The sequence below is a fragment of the Micropterus salmoides genome, unplaced genomic scaffold, assembly GCF_014851395.1.
Source record: "Micropterus salmoides isolate LMB-PRFRI ecotype aquatic unplaced genomic scaffold, ASM1485139v1 Ms_hic_scaffold_18, whole genome shotgun sequence".
NCBI classification, from domain to species: domain Eukaryota; kingdom Metazoa; phylum Chordata; class Actinopteri; order Centrarchiformes; family Centrarchidae; genus Micropterus; species Micropterus salmoides.
In genome coordinates, this window is record NW_024040928.1 from 12,516,788 (window position 1) to 12,537,236 (window position 20,449).

Below are 20,449 nucleotides of genomic sequence, written 5' to 3' on the forward strand. Positions count from 1 at the left end.
GTCGGGGGTGGGGGTTGCAGGTAGTTGGTCTTAAACAAGGGTAATGGAGAAATTAATCATTTTACCACTACGTCTCTGGGATTCACTAATATCTATACCAAATTTCACGCCAATCCATCCACTAGTTGTTGAGACAATTTACTCAAAACCGAAAGTTAACTTGCTGTTGGCGGTATATGGCAAAAAAAAATCCAAAGCAACATCTCTTTCCAGAAACAGTATCCCCTTTACTCTGGATTATCCATAGCTCAAACTGTCAACAGTTTTCAAAGGGGCTATTTCAGTATCCAGTGACAGTGCAGTGTGTGTGATCTGCTAATCTTAGAGGTGAAAAGTGGTCCAGGTATATGTATGTTGTTAAATCAGCTGGCATTCATCTCAGCTTCACAATGCATTAACCTGAGGTCAACACCTGAGGTCACAGGTCAGCGTTTGTGAGCAGTACTGCATTCGGATAAGTAAGGGGTTGTATGTTTGTGTTTGTATTTGTGAGGATTCCTGTGTGGCCGTCAACAGGCCAGGACGGGAGAGTTGTGACAGGGCTACAATGAATGGCACACACAGATAACACAGTGTGTGCATAAGGAAAGGGACTTGAACTGAGCGTTGCCACTCGGGAGATGTTCTCACTAGGAATAAAAGCTGAAATTTCTACAGCAAATACCATTCATTACATAGCTTGACAATTAGAATCGGATAAGATTTTACTTTGTATTCTCAGTGAGGACTTTTATTCATCTGGGTATTATTTAGACAGAGTGAGATTAAACAATGAGATTAGCTTTGCTTAGCTCAACAAATGGAGACCAGGGTTTGTGGTCTGTCTCTTAACGGTCAACGTTGATTCTCTTTATTCATGAGCAATCTCTCCTGAACCTTAAAGCTACAGTAATCAATGTATTTCTGTTTACAATGGAATAACTGACTACATGTAGTCATTTATTCACTTGTAGTTTTCTAAGGAGTTTTAGCGCTGTAGTGATTATATTCTGACTTACAATTAATGCTCTGTGTCTGCTGCATGTGTAAATAGGCAACCTTTTGCCAACATAATTCCCACAGCAACTTTTAGAAGGTTATAAAATGTCCGACTTCTGTGTTTACAGCTTGTTGCATTGCCGCAAAATGGCCAATGGATCATTGCAGGTTTATTCAAATATTTGAGTCTATTTACAGTTGCCGAGAAGTACTACTGCAGATGTGAAAAGGGTGGATAATGCTTTTGTGACACGAGAGGGAGCTGCATGAAGTATGACAAATTGCCTTTTTCATTTGTAGCCCGCTCCTCATCTCTTCTTGAGGCGAGCAGCTCAAGGCTACATTACCGGCTACTAACTAGCCAAATCTCTAAGCCATCCATCTTGGAAGAAATTGTGTATTTGAATTGCGTAAAGTATATCCGTACCTCTCAAAAGAGCTGCCACTGCAAATTCACCCAGTGACATCTGAAGTAAGCTGCTGACAGATGCATCTGACCTGCACCCATACAGTGCTGGTTTTCTTTACTTTAGTTCCACTGACATAATGAAATTGATAACTTGCCATTAAGGAGGCTCCCAGACTTGCCTATTTCTGCTATGTGACTTCCTGGCCGTGTGTCCTTCAGCGCTGGTCTCGAAATATTGGAATATGATCACTGTTGACAGGTCTAACCTTTGGTCGGGTTAAAGTACAGTATATTCTCCTCTGTCTCGCTTTTTCCTTTAATTTTTCTTCTTCGCTGACCAAATAGGCTTATGAACTCTTTGAACTGCTTGACTGAGGGTACACAAAAACCAACTCACTTACTGGAACTGAGCAAAGGAGATAAACTGAAGAGAAGAGAAGAGAGAGGGAGGGAAAAAGTAATGAGGGGGTGAAATATACAGCTCTCCTCAAGGAAAAGAATATGCTTAAGTGCTTGAACTTTCGCTCTTACTTCATCTCAAAGCTTCTACTTATCTGCTCATCCTAATAAGAAAGCAGGATGGAGGAGGGTAACGAAGGTCGGCTGGACGTGTGCTGCCTCTGTGCGGCACGCTTCTCACAGCTGGGCAGGGTCAACAGTCGCAATGTTGATTGGCTGATGATTTATACAACTGCTATCAAGAGTGAGTGAAGTCACCTGTCCCGCATCAAGTCCAAATGGCCGTCAGACGTTTTCTGTGAGAAATGGAATGACATATGGTAACAGAAAGAGGTGCTTTGTCCCTACGTTACACAATGATTCGTTTGGGAGTTGCATCCTTATTCCTGAAAGTTTTTTTTGTTTTAAACCCTAATCTGAGTGAGACACACATAATGGGCCCTCTGCTACAGGTCAAAACAACCAGCCTGACACAGCTCCCACACATACACCTCATTAAGACATGCTCGCATGTGTAAATGTGCACACGTGTATGCAGCTCGGTCACATGGTGTTCAACAGTGAATGTTATCAGGACACATTATCGGGGCACGCAGTGAAGGTCAATTCCTGGATAATTTATACAAGATCGTTACTGGGATAACTCCATGTGCAACTCACTCCTTTCCACAGACATCCCAGCAGCTTTAACTCTCACGTACACACACCAAGAGGCAAAGATTCTTACAAAAGGGAGTGTACGAGGCGGAAAGGAGGAGAGGGAACCAAGAGGAAGAATGTGTGATTTGGCGCCAGGTGATGTGGCAGTCAGCCACTGGGCTTTTGGTAATGGAATGCCTCTGTTACATTATACATTTGAACAATGTGACTTTCACATGCTCACACACGCACGTACACACACACACACACACACACACACACACACACACACACACACACACACACACACACACACAGACTATTGTTTCTGCAGTGGAAAATCTTTCATTGATAGATTAAGCACAATAAAGCATCCAAATCCAACTTCGGGACATGCGTTTGAGTGAAAAGAAATTAAAAATGTGATCCCAAAGACTTTCAGGATTGTTTTGTATCATAGAAAAATGTAGGGGGAAATTCATTTGGGCTATTTGCACATAGTCAACAATTTGCTTTTGCTAACCAAACATTTCTTACTGCCGCTAGTTGACACTAAAAGAATTTTAAAAATGGTGGTGGGTGGCTTTGAATTGTGTCTCAGAGGTTTGCGCTGAAAGGGCCTCATCAAAACATCTTCTGATGCATTTCTAACCAAGTTGCTGCTCACTGAGCCCTCTGCAAAGGCAGGAATCACCCTGATATCCTTGCACTATGGTGACGTTGACGAATGTGCGTCAATGTGCAGATGATGCAGGGGAGGCTGTTTGTTGTACCTTTAGGAAAGAGCCACTTCATCAAAGTGTGAGTGTGTGTGTTTACTCATGTGTATGTACATAGTCAGCACAAACTGGGATACTTTCACGTACACATACATGCACTGAACCCACAGCACCTTGCCCACTTGAGCGCACACATACGCACAGGCACACGCTCTGAGTCAGCAGAAACAGGAGCTTGGTGACACCGTTAATGAACCCAAATGTTATTCTTCAATTAAACTACAGACGGGTACCAAGTCAAGGAACTCCTCTCAGCACTGCTCCAGTTACGTGGCAGCTCAATCCTTCTCTTCCTAAAAGCTCTCTTTCTCCTTATCTATCACTAGCTCTGCTTCTCTTCTTTCTTGCTTCATCATGCCTCAATACTCTTCGCTGTGAAGTCTCATTGTCTCTCTCAGTGTTTTTTTCTCTCTCTCTCTTCTCCCTCATTTCATTTATAAGTATGAGTTGTAGCAAGTAAGCCTAATTTGTCTGGCACATAGCTGCCAAGTTATGTCATTACATACTTATCAGCTCTTTCCACTTCCTTGGTATCTATCAATCTGTCAGTGAGCTAGACACAACATGGGCCACCTGCAGCGGCCCATTGGTCCAGTAGAGGGCGCCACAACTGTGAAGCTGTCACAAGCATTTATTATTTTATGTAGAAATAATAACAGACATAGATATTAAACAGCTTTTAAATCAGTTGTTAAAGAATAACATTTAACATTGGCTTGTTTAGAGATATTAAACATGGCACATTTGCCCTTTAGTTTTTGGTTTAAATTTAAGCTGCCCATAACATAAATCAGATGAAGAAAGTAAAACTTCAAACTCATTCCACTGAATGTAATTTTTCCACTTTTGTAAGCTTATGCCTGTGGGAGAGAGCTGAATTAAGGCTTCTAACCAACAACAAGCAGAGGAAAAACAATAAAACACTAATGTGACCTCATTAACCCAAATAAATTAAACTTGTTCCGGTGGTGGAAAGTAACTCAGGAATGTATCCAAGTAGGGCCTTCTCCACTTTCCAGGTATTTGTGCTTTTACATTTCTAATTTATGCTATTCAATATTTTACTCTATTCTACTCTACTATAGATGTTGGTAATAGTTACCTGTCAGATTATACATAGAAAAATATTAAGATTATAAAATACAATGCAATGCTCAGTATATATAAAGTATATGAGTTCCATGTTCCATGGCTACACTGCATCAATAATAATAATAATAATACAAAAATATAACAGGAAGCATTCTGCATAGTGACTAATTTTACCTTTGACATTGTATATTGTTTGCCAATACTTCACTACTTTGACTTTAGTCAACTTTTTAATTGAGGACTTTTACTTGTTCTTGAGTATGTTCATTGTCTACTGCTGCTTTTACTTGTTAATGATGTGAACACCTGTCCATCACTGTACACATACTCAGCCACAATACAATCTATTGTCCTCAATAATATTATCTTCATCAGCAACGACGTCATGATAAAGGAGCTCTGTGATGCTCTGCGACGTCCTTGATCAATGAGCATGTGCATATGTCTCCCTTCTCTTTCCGGCTCCCTTTTCCTATGCATTCCCTCCTCTCCCTCGCCGTGGTGATTAACAGCTGTTGCTCGAAGACTAAAAAAGAAGAGCCTGACCATGGCCAGCCTCGACCGGTCAGGTAGCCAACCGCGACATTACACAGAAAAAACCATTCTCCGTCAGTGAGGTGACATGGGGGAGTCACGACGCGTATTACTTCTACTTTCCGTCTGGGATGACGCGCACTGACGCGCACTGGCGACAACTCATGCGGGATCATGAACGGCAACGTTGCCCGGCGCACGCACACACACTGGCGGATAGGCTACGTGTCCGGGTACACACGCTCTCCTGCAACCCCGAGTAGCCAGAAGACTGAAAATAATTTACCCTAATATTTCAAGGGCAGGCTTACCTTAGCCAGAGTTTGACCTGTTTTAAATATAACATTTTATAGCGGCCATCGCGAAGAGATACAAATCACACAAGGGGTGCGTCCAAGGTCTTATTGTCTATAGTAAGCTATTTGTGCGCAAACATTTGTTCACCAGCGATTTCCTCACAAATACTGAGTTGTATAGCCTATAATCAATTTTCTAGAGCAACATGGTCTGTATATAACTGTATACCTAATAATACAGCGCAACGATTACAACCCATAGTGCAGTTGTATATTATTAGATTGTGCATCTTTGTTAGAGCTGCGCAAAAGATGCAGCCTGAACATGACGTGAGGAGGCAACGACAAATTAAAGGCTTGTAAACAGTGGGTGATATTTCAGAAGGTGTCACAATTATAAAATATTCTACTATCAGGCTGTCATTCAGGCCTCATTCCTTTTTTTCTGAATAAATTAAAAATAAAAATAGACACTTCTGAACTCGGCTCTGCGTTTTTAATAGCTTGCAGCTGATGTGGTCACATGAGTGGATGTTCAATAGCTGAAACTTTTGAGAAAGACTTCAGAGTGCGCAGTGCCGTGAATCAGCCCATAGAGGACACACCTACCCTCTTTTCAATGATCCACCAATCACCCGCGTCCCCGGAGCAGCTGCTACAAGTCGCCACCACACAGACACAGTATGGAAAGACCGAGACAGAAGCAGGCGCGTTCTGTCTTAACGGAGTGAGCCGTCCTGCTTAGTGCGCAGTGACAGGAGATTTAAAAAAAGAAAAACAGAGTACAGATACAACGTTTTGTGAGACGAGTATCTCCAAGCGCGGTTTTCTTTTTCACCGAACGTCATCCTTGCCCATGGGTTCAAGTTGCACATAGGAGTAGGCTACAAGTTTCCAATGGACAGGCACTTGGAGGCGGCTGGCGCAACAAGCATGGGATTACTTCTGTAATGTGGATCGCTATTCAGAACAATGTGAGACGTTATGCGTCTTGGATTCTCGTGTTTCTGGATATCTTGAAAATCATTGGCAACAGTTGAAAAGGAAGAAGTTATGCGCAAAGGATTGTATGCTCCGACGCCGGGACCAACATGGATCTGCCATTACAACCCCCTGCCCCTTATTTAGAGAAGTTTTAGCCAGTCCACTTGTGTTGTTGTACTTGTTGTTGTTTGAGAACACATCGCCACATTGGCCTCTTGGATTTTAAAACGTCGCCTGCATTTGGATTGGATTTCAAACATCATGAACTTTATTGACAGTTTGACACTATTATTTTTGACGCTGTCAGCTGTCAAGGTGAGTCCTGTGTTCCCAGAGAGCAAACTGGACAAAAAAAAAGAAAGAACACCAATCGACCTTTATCTGCGAAATGTAGCCACTGGTAATTAATGTGTAGCTCGTCCTTGCCTATCCTCTGGCTAGGTCATCACTCGTGTTTAAACAAGCTGAAATGTTTAGTGGCTTGGGAAGATTTAAACAGCCATTACGCAAAGGCGACTCTATATAAACCTAACCCACACAGTCGTGGGTGGTGCGCTTTTTTGTTGTAAATGCGGTATATGTGATGATTTGTTAATAATGTTATGAAGTTTGACGCTGGTTGATTTCAGGCCTGCTCTAAAACCACCTTGGAGATATTATTACGCTTTAAAGGCGCAGTGGCTCTATTCTCAATATAGGACATGTGAGCAGGTTCACTCCCGGCACTGAGACGACTCCTAGCCATCTTCAATAAGAAGAAATAGGCTTCTACTGTTAACGCTGAAACTTAGCTCCAAGTTTCAGAATAAAACAAGCATTACTTCATAGATGAATCAGGCGGTCTTGGGAATTTAATGGCCGTTTCTGAGCGCACTGTAAATCGTTTTCTATATAATCATTAATCAAGTGTAGTGTGCCCAGGGAGGCTTTGAGCAAAGGTTTCAAGGTGAAAAAAAAGAACGCGACACACTACTAGGAGGATGCATTTTTTTCCAGCCACATGATTGGATTTTGAAGGGTAGTTTCTAACATGAGTTTGCCACCTCAAAGGAAGCAAGGATGTTTGAGGTTGCAACCTAGTTCCCCCTCGACCATCTCACCCCAAGTTAATTAAATATTCCCCCTCTGGAGTCCCATAACGTGTTTATTTAACTAAGTGGTTCATTTCATGACAGCTTGACCTCCCAATCAACGCTGAACATGATCAGAACGCTGTCTCAGCTGCTCATTATCAGTCGGCCTATCATCACTCGGTTTAGGTGCCGGTGTTCGCAGCTTGACACCCATCCATTAAAAAAACAGTATATAGTGTTTTGGAGGGCTGGGGTCTCTCAGCCCACAAGGTTGGACCCTCTCACGCCACCAGAAAGGGGGCGGAGACTGCTGCACCCACACAACCAGACCCCCGTTTTTTTTTACTTTTCTTTAAGGAATGGAAATACACTGAACACAAGCTATAAGCTACATTACTGGATCTCACGCAATATAGGCGAAATATTGCGCGAGTTGCGCGCGCCCGTATGCGAGTAAAGAGCGAGAAGAGGGTGCGCGGTTGTGCGCGTGTGCGAAGGCGAGAGAAAGTTGTGCGTAATGCGCGCACCGATGGAAAGTTTCCAATAATCCTTTGTGGTCTGACTGGTGTGGCAGCAACCCCCATTGAGAGGAAACTGCGAGCTTCTAGTTCTCGCCGGTTTTAATGGCAACAATTATTAATCCGGCGATGGCAGCGTAGGCACACATTAAAGAGCTGTTGACTGAATCAAAACCAACACGGTGAAGTTTTGTCACGTAGCTGACGTGGTAGATTTAAAGTTAGCTTGTTTGGCACATTGTAGCTCTAAAATATTTGGCAATAAAAAGGCTTTACACACCACGTGGAACAGGCTATACGATCATAAATACAACTTCATTAAGGAAGTGACTTCATTAAATGTTGATACATATTTTAATAACTGAACTGGAATTACTTTAAAATGTGACATTTCATGAACATATTCTCAGATGTGATATAGGATAAGAATCATGCTTTTAAAACCAGTATTAATGTTACTTTTTTCAATGCATATATAAGACATAGGATGAACATTTGACTCAGTTGTTTTGTATATTGTTTACAGGCTAGACCGAGATAAGCTACATATTGTGGTTTTCATATTGTGTCAGTAGAAATGTCAAAATGTAAATATATTTTTTGTGCAACTGCGGATAAGTAAAGGGCATAGGCAATGTTTTTTCCCGTGCTCTTGCACAATTTACTGTAACTAACAGCTCACTTTTTCTTTCTCCTTGCAGAGTGCCCACATACCGAAGGCAACAGAAAGAGGTCCACATAACGGTAGGTGTCCCACAGGGTACCGTGGGAATACAGTATGCACTGGGCTCCCTGGCTGGAACACAGCCAAATAAAAGGGCTCGTTTTGACATTAAAGGGAAATGGTCGCCTCCTGGTGGACAGCTGCATAGTTTGAGCCTGTCCAGATGTATCCCCCTCCAAAACTCCCTTAAAGTAAATGAGAGCAGTTTCACCCCTAAATCGCAACACTTGGACCTTCTCATCCTGTACAGCATTCCTTTTTGTTTGAGGTTAAGCTGGGGAAATGTTATGGTGACCAGAGTCTTTTATAGAATGGAATTTCACCCTCTTGGCCCACAATTTCATTTTGCACAATCCCAGCGTTGCCCAATGTAATTTGGACAATCAGAAGCTGAACTTTCATGATACTGTTCAGGCCCAGTGTATTTGGTTTTGCTTCCCAGAGGGCTTTCAGGCTGGGGTTGTTTTAGGTTCTGAGTGATATTTTGGAAGTGTTGCCTGCCTCTGTGCTCACATCTTTCTCAAGAGCAGAACTCCTGCAAAGACTGACAGAGAGAGGGGGAAATAGACTGAAGGTGAAAAAGCAGACTATTGGCTATTATTGTACAGCTGTTGGTGAACTGAATCACAATGGGGCAGGGAAATGGGCTGACTCAAGTCCTGCAGTTATTTGATGCAGCTGATGGGGTTAAATTAGATTTGATTAGATTAAATGACTTGTTAACTGCAATGAAAAAATGCATAAGTGTGTAAAAGCCGTTAAATCATTACTTGTATAAAACAAGTGCTTCTCAATTGAATAACAGAAGGTAAAATGTGTGCGTGCATGTATATGTGTTTTTATCTCTTTCACTGTGACTCCCTTGTAAGCCTGCCAGCGTTTACTAATTCCCGTCTCCTTTTAGGTGTGTGTTATTGTTACAGCCCTGTAGTATCCAAGAGTCAATGGTTTAGATTAGAGCCCACTGCCATTTTATAACCCCTGTTACTTTGTCTCCCAGTGATCCCTTTAATGGAGGTGTACAACAAGAGTTTGTGTCAGCCTCGGGAGCTGCTGGTGGAGATACTACAAGAGTATCCGGAGGAGGTGGAGCACATCTTCATCCCGTCCTGCGTGGTGTTGATGCGCTGCGCCGGTTGCTGCAACGATGAGATGCTGCAGTGCATGCCCACATCCAGCTATAACATTACAATGGAGGTTAGTTGCAATGAGTAATACTTTGGGTGTTTTGTGCAATGGGATTGACAAGGGTGGGAGTGACGGCTGCTTTTTTTGCTTTTTCGTCTAAAATGACATATGAACTATTTTTAAACCTCATCATTCAGGATATGTCTGTGCCAAAAGTGGACAGTTTAGTGTGTATTTTTGCCCAAATGTCACACCAGTAAGTAAGTTGGCCCCGAGCCCTCCAAGTGCCCTTCCTGTCAATCCAGTGCCCTTGCTGTTTGCTCAGAGGCTGCTCAGGTGTGACCTTTGGGCAAAAATCAACCTTACCACTTTTTAAATTTTCACCCCTGCTCCTTTGAGAGTCTGACAACACTACTGGTTCTCTGTGTGTGTGAGGAGTCAGTCTGTCTTCTTGATGAGAGTTTGAAGGGGCAGAAATCTTTTTTTTTATTTTGTTTTACTTTGCATGGTTCATGGTTTCTCTCCCTTTTTATAGTCAGTAGTCAGGTTTCCTTACAGATGTAATGACTTCAAGTTTCCATCCACTACTGTTATGCAAATTGTAGGAAATGGGCATATTGAGATAATCAGTTTTAGGTGCTAATTCTCCAGTCAGGTGCCATTAAACCATTGCAGAAGAAGAGCATGCAACAAGATGATATCATTAAAAGAGTTGTTTCATGAATTAATTTGAGAAACCTTATTTTTTTATGCGAAACCTAATCACTTCCACTTCATACGTGTAGATCCTCTTTCTATTGGGTTGAATTTTTTACTTCTGAATTTACATTCCTCTGTCCGCAGTGACCTTTCTGTGTGAGCTTGTGTTGATCCTTGTCCATTTGCCTTTGACTGTCTATTTTTGAATGCTGTGACACTGAGAAACAAGATTATTAGGAATCAGTGGACATTTCCTTCAAATCTGTGACAATTTCTCTTTCCTCTATTTTTTTCTCTCTCCACAGATTAAAAGAATAAAACTCCTAAAGCAACAAAGTGATATTTTCATGAGTTTTACAGAACACAGCGCATGTGAGTGTAGGTAAGAAACCCTGAACACACACTGCAACACACACAATGTAAATGAACTACTAACCACTGTGCATTCGTGTAGCAGACCAAACACCTCATGCAAAGTTATCGTTTTCTGACACATTTAACAGATGCATATCAGGTAGATTCAAACCTTATCTTTGTGTCTTTGACTTCACTGATCTTAAGATCTTAAGACCTGGGCAGGTTTAAGTACATCCCAGCAGACATCTTCCCTATTGCTTTAGTTTATCTTCTTTCCATCACAAGTTAAGTTGAGTACAGCGCTATAATCCTTTGTTTTGCTTCTGTAGTATGTAGCCTATAGGTCCTGGAACCACATTGCTTTAGTTATTGATCTCTTAGATAAGTACTGTGTGTCCTTTTGTGGCCTCTAGTCACAGTAGGGTGACTTCCTCTGGTTAGACATGAGGTACAGTGAGTTATTATCACTGATTTATACATTTCATGGGTCAGTTTGTTACTCTGTCTTCTGTTTTGATAGGCGACTAATGTAATCCTGATGTCAGAGATAAGTGTTAACTAGTGCAACTACACATGGATTGAATTAATCTTTTCTTCTTGTGCTAGAGTAAAAAACGAGTAAAAATTTAATCTTCATCTTCTACAAATGATCGCGCCACTATCCCAGCCAATCATTAACAAATAAGCCACCTTCCTTTGCTCTTGGGCCTTTGTTGAAAGGTGCAGTGACATGATGCATCACTTCCTGATGTTTTGTCAATATCAGATAATCATGGTGGGTGAAATTTGAGCCGTGTGACGTGAATTAATACACGGCAACACAGAGGGGACATGCATCATTCTCCCATTTTTGAGGGAAATCTAAATCAAACATTGTATGGAGTACTACTGGCAGAGACCAAGCTCTGTTGTCATTTCATACTGAGCTATCAAATCTGAACGCTCTCTGTAATTACACAATACTTCACTTTAAAAACCACCAGATGTTGTTGTGTTAATCTATTTAACACTTTGTTACATTTTTTGACCTCGCTATGCTGTTCAGGTAGTGGTTTACAGGCTGTTCAACAAGTCACTGCCAAAACTATTTCCAAATAGTCAATAAAACAAATAGTAGACTTATAACCAGTAGTGTAACGTATATTAACACAAGTGTTACAAGATTTTGAGGTTATTTCCATTTCATGCTAGTACTGCAATTAGCAGTAACTTAATACAGCTCTGATACAGCTGCAGGAGAGTGAACAGCAAACAGCGAGTCTGATATCAATGAGATAAAATTACAAACAGTAACGCTGGACTACATGCTGCATCGTTTCCTGGGAATGGCGGACTCCGCCACTAACAATGAAAATGACTATATGCTAATAAAAACGGGGTTTGATGTCATGGAAATTGTATCCATCTACATTTAAGTGCTGCTTGCAGTAACAATAATCAAATCCAACGTTCTTTTAAGGGTCATTCTGCTTTTACCTTAAGTATAATTTAATTCAGTACTTTTGCTTGCAATTGAGTAGCCTGACATTGTGATCTTGCTACTTTTACTTAAGTAAAGGGTGATCTTCAGTAATACATTCAACCAATAGGTCTCAGTCATTTTCAGATAAAACATACATAATAATAAATAAATATACACAAATACCTTCATGCTTTCTTCAGTAATTTATGTGGAGTTATTGTACCAGTCTCAAATAGGATCTTTGCCATGTATCTGTGACCTTTTTAAATGAAACCTTTCCTTACCCATTTGGCTAACTCTTTTCCAGCAAATGTATTGCTCCACACTGTGTTATAGGTCCAGCCCCTGTGTGTGCTTGTCTATTGAGTTTGTACACTACACTATTTCACAACAAATCTTGTTCATTTGCTAAGAAAACATTTGAAAGTGAAAGGCAGTTTTATCACAGTTTCTGGTAAAGGAGGCTGACGTAATATGATTTGAAAAGATTGATGGGAGCCCACACATGCTGATAATGAGCCTCTGGCCCTGATATGTATCTGTTTACCAGGAAACAAAAGCGTGCTGTGATCTAATGTCATTTTGTTTTGTTCCTGCCTTCCAGGTTAAAGAAAGAAGTGAAAGAAGTGAATGAAAAGTGAGTACAGAATGCTCTCTGCATGAAGATTGGGGTTTTTCGAGGGAAACAATGGGGACTTGAGATTCGATCTTTTTCCTGTTTTCCTGTGCAAACAAACTCTCTTTCTCAGTCATCGGCAACGCTCTGCCTTCCTGACACTATCCCAAATTCTCTTTCTTACTTAAATGATCTGTCCGTTATTTCCTCACTCTCTGTCTCTCCATTTCCTTTAACTAGACACACTCAAAACACTCCACACTGCAAATACTTCATTAAAACCCCACTATATGAGATTAGCAGGCAGCTCTCAGGTAATAAATACCAGATAAATTCATTCAGGTGAATGAGTGACACTTAGTGAGGTCATTGCCCTTTCTATACTTGTCCTTTACAGCTTTCCTCCCTTTTCTATCTCATCTTTGCATTCCTCTCTTCTCTTCTTTATTGTGTACATCCCACTTCTGTTAATCCTGTTACTGGCTGCTCTGATATAGATAGCAGTGTTTTTGAAGACCTCTTAAATGTTTGTGGCTATGGTCTTTGCTTAAGTGTTCTTCCCTTCCCATGCAACAGAAGTCACTGTGCTAAGGGTCATGAAAGTCCTCTTTAATATATTTCTATTGTAGGGTGGTTGTAATTTTGATTTTATCTCAAGTTGTCTGTCATATAGATAAAGGCTAGTTTTGAGACCTCCTCCTTAACCTTGTCTTAACTGTTTACGAGTCTGGTTTTGGTGGCGTGCGTCTACATAGTGATGGTCTTAGGGTCGTTCAACTCTTGTTTCTGATGCTTTCCATACTGTCATGTTGGTTTTAATGTTAGTTGCTGACCTCTCGTCTTCCAGAGGTCTGTTAGGGTGAGTCATCCTGCTGAGGTTGTGAAACTCAAATCAAATCAATCAAATCAAATGAAGTTCACATACACAATCATACACAGTACAACGTCAAGTGAAGTTCGGTCAGTGGGCAACCACTGTGCAGTGCCAACTCCAGTTCTGTCAGTGCACTGGTCAACGGCACTGACAGGAGAATTCACCTAATATACGTGGTGGGGGAAACCGGATTACCTGGAGGAAACTCACGCAAACGCAGGGAGAACATGCTAATTCCCCACAGAACGTCCACAGTGGACCTGGACCTGATGTGGCCATCAGGTCCATGTCCGAGTCACACGTCATCTTCAACTTCACCTCCATCCTATTCCATGGATATCCTTATTAAATGGCATCATATTTGTCATCCACTCCCAGCTAGGTCTGATCTAGCACCATTTGTGACCTCAGCTATTGGATGGATTGTCATGAAGTTTGGTTGACCTTTCAGCTCCATCTTCAGGACAAAATGTCTTTGGCTTATGACTAAATTTGAAATTAACGACATTCCCATCAGCTTCTGCTTCTGCTAATTTTTGCTTAACGCTAATTAGCAGATGATAGCATGCTAACACGCTAAACTGAGATGGTGAACATCGTAAACATTATACCTGGCACCTCTGTGCCAAGTACAGCCTCACAGAGTCGTTGTTGTATTTTTCCGAGCAGAAAACAGACATCTGTGAGATCAAAATATACCTATAAAGACATAACCTGCTTCTGGATAACAGGTTAAAAAAATTATGTATTGGGTTGCAAAGGGAACATTATGTGACAGAATCATAGGTTAACTTATGGAGTGCTTAGGTCACAAACAAGGCTAGGTCGGACCCTCTGATGTGCTGTGCACATATAATAATTACAAAACATGATATTGAAAAGTTGAATAAGCCTACAGAGTTGACCCAGAAGTTGCAGTTTTGTTGAAGTCCAAGTTCATTGTCCTCAATCCATCTGGGAAATTTCTGAATTCCAGCGACTATTAATCGCTCACACATTCTGCAAAGTCATTGTACTGTTGTACAAAGTTTATCCAAGTTGGACTATAATGTCTTTAAACCTGTACAAATCAGGACACGTTGCGTTGGTTGCTACTGTATTTAAAAAGTAAAATTTTTAGTTCATTTCAACAGTTCATCAAAATGTAAAGGTGCTTAATTTTATCATGCTGCAATCTTTTGAAGGCCATGTCATCCCTCACTGTAAAAAAACAAGGGAAATTTTACATTTTAGTCATATCGCATACATTCACGTGAACACTGCCTGATGCCATTCTCACAATATGATGATTAAAGTTATCATCCCAAACAAGTCAATCACTAACAATAATCAGAGTAAACATTAATCTGTTCTGAATGACTGCTTGGCTCTTTGATTTATGGAAATGAAAAAAGATTGCTATTAATCAGTGTTGGTTTTAGCAATCATCAGTTTAGGGCTTTCTAAACACTTCAGTCTCTCAGACATCTCTCTGCGTTGTTGTCCTGTTTCTCTTGCAGAAAATCCCGGAAAGGCAAGGCTAAAGGCCAAAAGAGAAAACGAAAGAAAAACCGTGACAAAACAATTCACGATGCGTATGTCAGCGCCGCCTTCTCCACCTACCTGAACCTGAGTGTTGCGCTTCTCATAATTAAGCTCATCTGGGAAGAGCTCCTTTGTCCCTTTTAATTTTCACAACTTAATTTGCCCGCTAGCCACATTAATTAGCATGTTGCTTCCGTGTATTGTCCTAACTTTGTGTCGTCAGTCATGCTCTACATACGCTAATATGTAGCACGTGTATTGCTAATGTAGCTTTAGCACAACTTTACATAACAGCGATAACCAGGGAGGTACAGTTCAAGCCATATCCCACCTCACAACAAATGAACCACCACGTCAAAATACCCATCTCATCTCCCCCCCCCCAAACTTACTGTACCTGTTAGCAAGAATATCACTCTATGGTTCCGACTGGGAGGATGTTTGGGATAAGATACAGCAGCGCATCATGAAAAAAAAAAAGAAACTCGAGGTACAAGTTGCTCCTAACATCTTTTTAGATAACTAGTTTATGATTGATAATGGACATGTTTAAAGAAGCTGGACTAAACAGATCTGCCGTTAGCTGTAACTTGAACCTTCTACTGAAACAGATCACAGCTCTACCAGCATGGCTTTGCAGACCGGCTCATACTGTTCTGGTATCTGTGCTGGGATCACCAGGATTGTAATCACGGTCCTGTGTTCAGTGTTGAGTCTGTGCTGCTTTGCTGTGTCTCGTACCCGTCTCCTTTCTACTCTTTGTTCTTTTCATCTTTACAAGCAGGTTTTGCTGTCCCATGCATAATGCTGGTACTTTGTATGCAATGTCAAGATGCGAGTGATGGCTATCTATTGCCTTTGCTTTTTGCTTTGTTTTTTTGGCTATGGGGTATTTGTAAACCAGTAAATTGTTAAGCAAGTGCTGTTTTGTGTCTTTGTGTGCCTGCTTTTGTCTCTGAAACTATACAAAAGCACCCGTATTTTAGTCAAAAATAACACAAAGATGATCTCATGTTTCTTCAGTGCTCATACTGTGAACGAATACATGCCTGTGTGTTCATTTGTAATTTGTATATTGAGATGTCAATGGAATATTTGAGCCTTCATCTGTCCATTTACCCCTCCTTGCTAAGAAATGTCATTCAAACTGTGTCTCTCTGCGGGAAACAGTCTTCAGTTTTCACTCAATAAAATGAAACCTTTCTTAACGGAGCACCAAACAGACCCTCGAGTCTTCTTTATCAAGAGTTGACCATTTGTAAGAGTGAGAGCGAGAGGTGTGCTATCATGTGTCATTTTGTGTTGCATGAAGCAGTCCAGTGCTTTGCTCACAGCATGTCTATCAGATATAAGGCGTTTGTGAGTGGTCCAATCAACGAGGGAGGGTCTGGGGGTGTGGGGGAAGGCAATTTGCTGCTTGAATATTTGCTTCTCTGTGAGAACCTGTGTGCAATACTACCTAACTGTCACAAGCAGTAAAAGTTGTCGTGCAGTGTGGCTTGGAAGGGCAAACTGGAGCATACGAAAGGGTTGACCTAAGGGCGGCCTTTCTTATGGCCGGTAATTGTACACTGTGATAATCTGCTTCTCTCCCTCTTCCTCCCCACCTCTGTCTGTCTGTCTGTCTGTCTGTCTGTCTCTGTCCAGTGTTTGTGAGCCATGTTGTGATCACTGTTCAGAGAGGAGAAAGCGTTTGTTCGTGCAGGATCCTGCAACCTGCCGGTGCTCCTGCAAACACACAGACGAAAACTGTAAAGAACGCCAGCTAGAGCTCAATGAGAGGACCTGCAAGTAAGTGCTGTCAGTTTTACTGTGCATTCAGACCAAATGCGAATTTAATCATTGCGGGGGTTTTATCGCTGGACAACTGCCAAGTGTTCACACACAACGCGATAACGCAAATAAACACAACCCGTGATTACTACAGCGTACAAGTAAACATTTTGCTGTGATTTAATTGCAATTAACGGATCAAACTGATGCCAAAATAAAAACAATATGATGCAGATTTGTTAAACATATGAATTCATATTTTGTCAGGTCTGTCAGCAGGTCAGCAGGACAACAACTTCTAAAATGTTTGTTTTCTGAATGGAGTTTGGATCAATAAGGGCTGTGCTAACTTGTTCACAGTAAAGTTCAACAATGGAATAAAGTAACAGACATATTTTCTGAACTCACCAGGTAGTTCAACTTCCTCGCTTTCTTTTCTCCAAGCAATGTCCAATTTTGTCTGTTTTTATATAAATATGTAGTAGTAGTTCAACAGAGGTCTGGGTGCCCACCGACGCTGTTAGCATGGAACTGGAAATGCATGGAAGCTCGCTGCTGAGAAGCTCCAGTGAAGATAAATCAATGTTGTAATCCCAAAAACTCATGTAAAAGGTTAATTTAATAAAAGCAGTTTACTCCGAGCTCCTCCCACGATTTAACGGCGTGGTTGTCATAGCATAATCTAGTCCGACTACAGGTGTTTATTTGTCCAAAAGCTGCCGCGCTGCTCCCAGCTCTGTCCTCGACAGCTTCCCATAGATTAGCAGCTCTCCATCGGCCAGCGGCGTTTTACTCCTTCGCTCTGCCTGATACTCTCCAAACAATGCTCTGAAGTCGTCGGTGACGTCCGGACAATCTTAACATTGATAGGCTTTCGCGACTCAGTATCATGCGACTTTCTCGCTGAAGTTGACTTTGTCTGTAAATCTCTACAGTCTATTATCTACAGTAATAAAAGCAAAAATGTGGCCACGCAGCATAACTTTGCTCAACAGGACATGTTGTCAGGGATAGTGAATTTATCTGGGTTAACAATGGATCACATGACTTTTTGTATGTGATAGGGTTTGCTCATTGTGACAACCACAGAGAATAATCACCAGACTCTACAGTTCCCCTTAGCTCTATGAACATTTATAGCATCATTTAACACATTTTATTTGTCCCAAAACGTTAGAGACTAGCCGATGAACATAGTGGAACATTTAGCAGCTAAAGAATTAGATAAGAGTTGGTGGAGACCAAAAACAGAGCTAAAGTGAGAGTGAATAATGGACAAAGACAGCTCCAAATAAATACTAATGAACTGAAAACACTCCTGCCTACAGCTTGTTTTTCCTTTTTGCTGCAAAGTTTCTTCTTCTTTTAACTGTTTATTACTTCTTGTTTAGATGTGACAAGCCAAGAAGATGAGAGAGGTGGGAGCACCAGATGTACAAGATGAAGGAATATTCTAGAGATATTTCACAGCACAGCACTTTGACCTTTGAACCGTAAGCTCTTCTTTTTGATGGAAAGCATTCCCCTTGGACTGACTGAGAGAGAACAAAAAGGAAGACTGAACCGAAGTTTCCTCCCACTGTATATCTGTGTGTATATAGACCATGATAAAAGAAAAAAAGAGTACCCAATTGTTATGCTGCTACAGAAACAAATAACTAAACTCAGCATTTGACAAAAAGCAAATAGCCGCCATGTGGTTTCGCGTTTCTAACAGGCTTGTGATGCAGGTGTAGTCTTGTTGTGAATTCATTGTATGCAATTACTTCACTGGATATGAGTCTACTGTGGCTGTGTGTCAATCATAAATTGCAAAACCTCTCAATCTAAGATATATTAAACTGCTAAAAGAGCTGGTGAGGCTGAAGTGGACAGGAGCGCTCTCCTTACAAAAATGATGGATGGACTTTAATCTGTCAATGGAGGTACCAGCAGGACAACCAGGACACCTGACTGAAATCTTGAATCTGTCTCGCTTCCTTTCCCACGAGGAAATTGCAGGACTGATGTGGACAGGATAAAATGTTCACTACTGTGATCAGCTTGCAGGAGAAAAGACTCTGGAGTGCCATATATTTTTAAAGGGATACTGGTTATCAATATAGCATCTAATAATGTCCTATATGAAAACCACTGAAAACATCCTAAACTGTAGTTTGATTCCATTTGAAAAACTGTGCCTCGCAAAATGTACTGAGAAATCTTTGGAGTGCTTTTTAAATTATTTTTTCTTTCCTTTTTCAGGAGAGGGGATTGTTAAAGTAGTTTTGTTAGTTTTTAACTCAGAATCTACAGAATCCATGATCACATATCTTCTTCTCTGAACTTGTACATACTTAATATCCCTTTATCCCATAGTCCATTCTAGATAATTTATAATGTTATAGAGTATTTTTCAGTATTCAGTCTTCTACCCATATTTAATTTGGTCTATTTATATATGCAGTGTTATGTATCTGTAGCTGTCCTATACCCCCTATGTGTAAGGTCACTGATGGCTACTCTCCACAAGGAGACTCTCTGTGCTTTTCAACAATACAAAAAAAGAAAAAACAACAACAAAAAAAATCTAAAATGATTTGTTAACATTCCCTAAATGGATTATTTGTAGTGGTGTACTGATCTCCTCTGGATTATTCAACCCCTCTTGTCTAAGGGTTTGGGTGTTGTGTAAAACGTGGGTATCCGTGTGTTTGTGTACATGTGCGTGTATGAGTGTGTGGTCACGTGCATTTGTGCACACCTGTGTGTAGGTGTTAGTAAGTTGTATTTAAGTATTTAAATAAGTATCAGGCCTGTGTTTTGTCCGTCTTGCAAGATGCAAATACAAATAAACTACTGCTAGCAGCTCAGCATACACTACCATGACACCATCACCGTTTTAAATATGGATAACAATCTGCATCCTTTCTGCCAGCAGTCTTAGAGCCCTCATTAATAGTTCTCTTTGTCTCTTCTTCACCATTAACATGTTTTCTGTGTCTATGTAAAACAGTAAAGCATATTTATTTTCAAATTATATTGTTTTTATATAAAATAAGGAAAAGGTTGCTGTGTTGTGAATGCTGTGTTTTCAAGAGATTTCATTAGGAAACATGAGCTTTCCATGTTCTTGTGCGGCAAGTTGATGCTCACACGTCTGCTAAGAATCTGGACGGAATGTAATCTGAGAGAAAGTAGAACAGAGAAATAAGAAATTCCTGCACGCATTTCATGACAGACGGACAGATATTCAGCCTTATGAATAAAATGGCACTTTGAAGCAGTGTGCAGTAATTTCATCTGTTAAATCTAACTGTAGGTAACCATTTAGAAGCAATGGAGGATACAACAACAGTTTCTAAGAAGTGTTGGCTGAAGGTAAAATGTTTCGATGTCAAAGGATTATGCAACAATAGCAAAATAATCTGTTAAGGTAAAGGGCTAACTAGCAGCTGTAGGTATTTATGGTAAGGTTTTGGTAATGGTTAACTAAGATGCATGAAAGAAACTTTAATAAGTTTTATATTTCTTCATTTCATTCAGTTATGG

General features: G+C 40.8%; 1 protein-coding gene across 2 annotated transcripts; it reads left to right on the top strand.

Annotated features, from left to right (window-relative positions):
• Window positions 1–5,775: 5,775 nt before the first annotated feature.
• Window positions 5,776–20,183, top strand: vegfab (vascular endothelial growth factor Ab). 2 transcript variants are annotated; one of them, XM_038726336.1, is made up of 8 exons: window positions 5,776–6,485; window positions 8,463–8,505; window positions 9,486–9,682; window positions 10,618–10,694; window positions 12,736–12,768; window positions 15,121–15,195; window positions 16,793–16,936; window positions 18,310–20,183. In XM_038726336.1, exons 1-8 carry the CDS (start codon window positions 6,432–6,434, stop codon window positions 18,329–18,331), a joined length of 645 nt encoding a protein of 214 aa, XP_038582264.1. In that variant the 5' UTR covers window positions 5,776–6,431; the 3' UTR covers window positions 18,332–20,183. The 2 variants fall into 2 exon arrangements, with proteins under 2 accessions (XP_038582264.1, XP_038582265.1); XM_038726337.1 differs by lacking the exon at window positions 15,121–15,195 and having other exon boundaries at window positions 5,784–6,485; window positions 18,310–20,180.
• The last annotated feature ends 266 nt before the right edge of the window (window positions 20,184–20,449 follow it).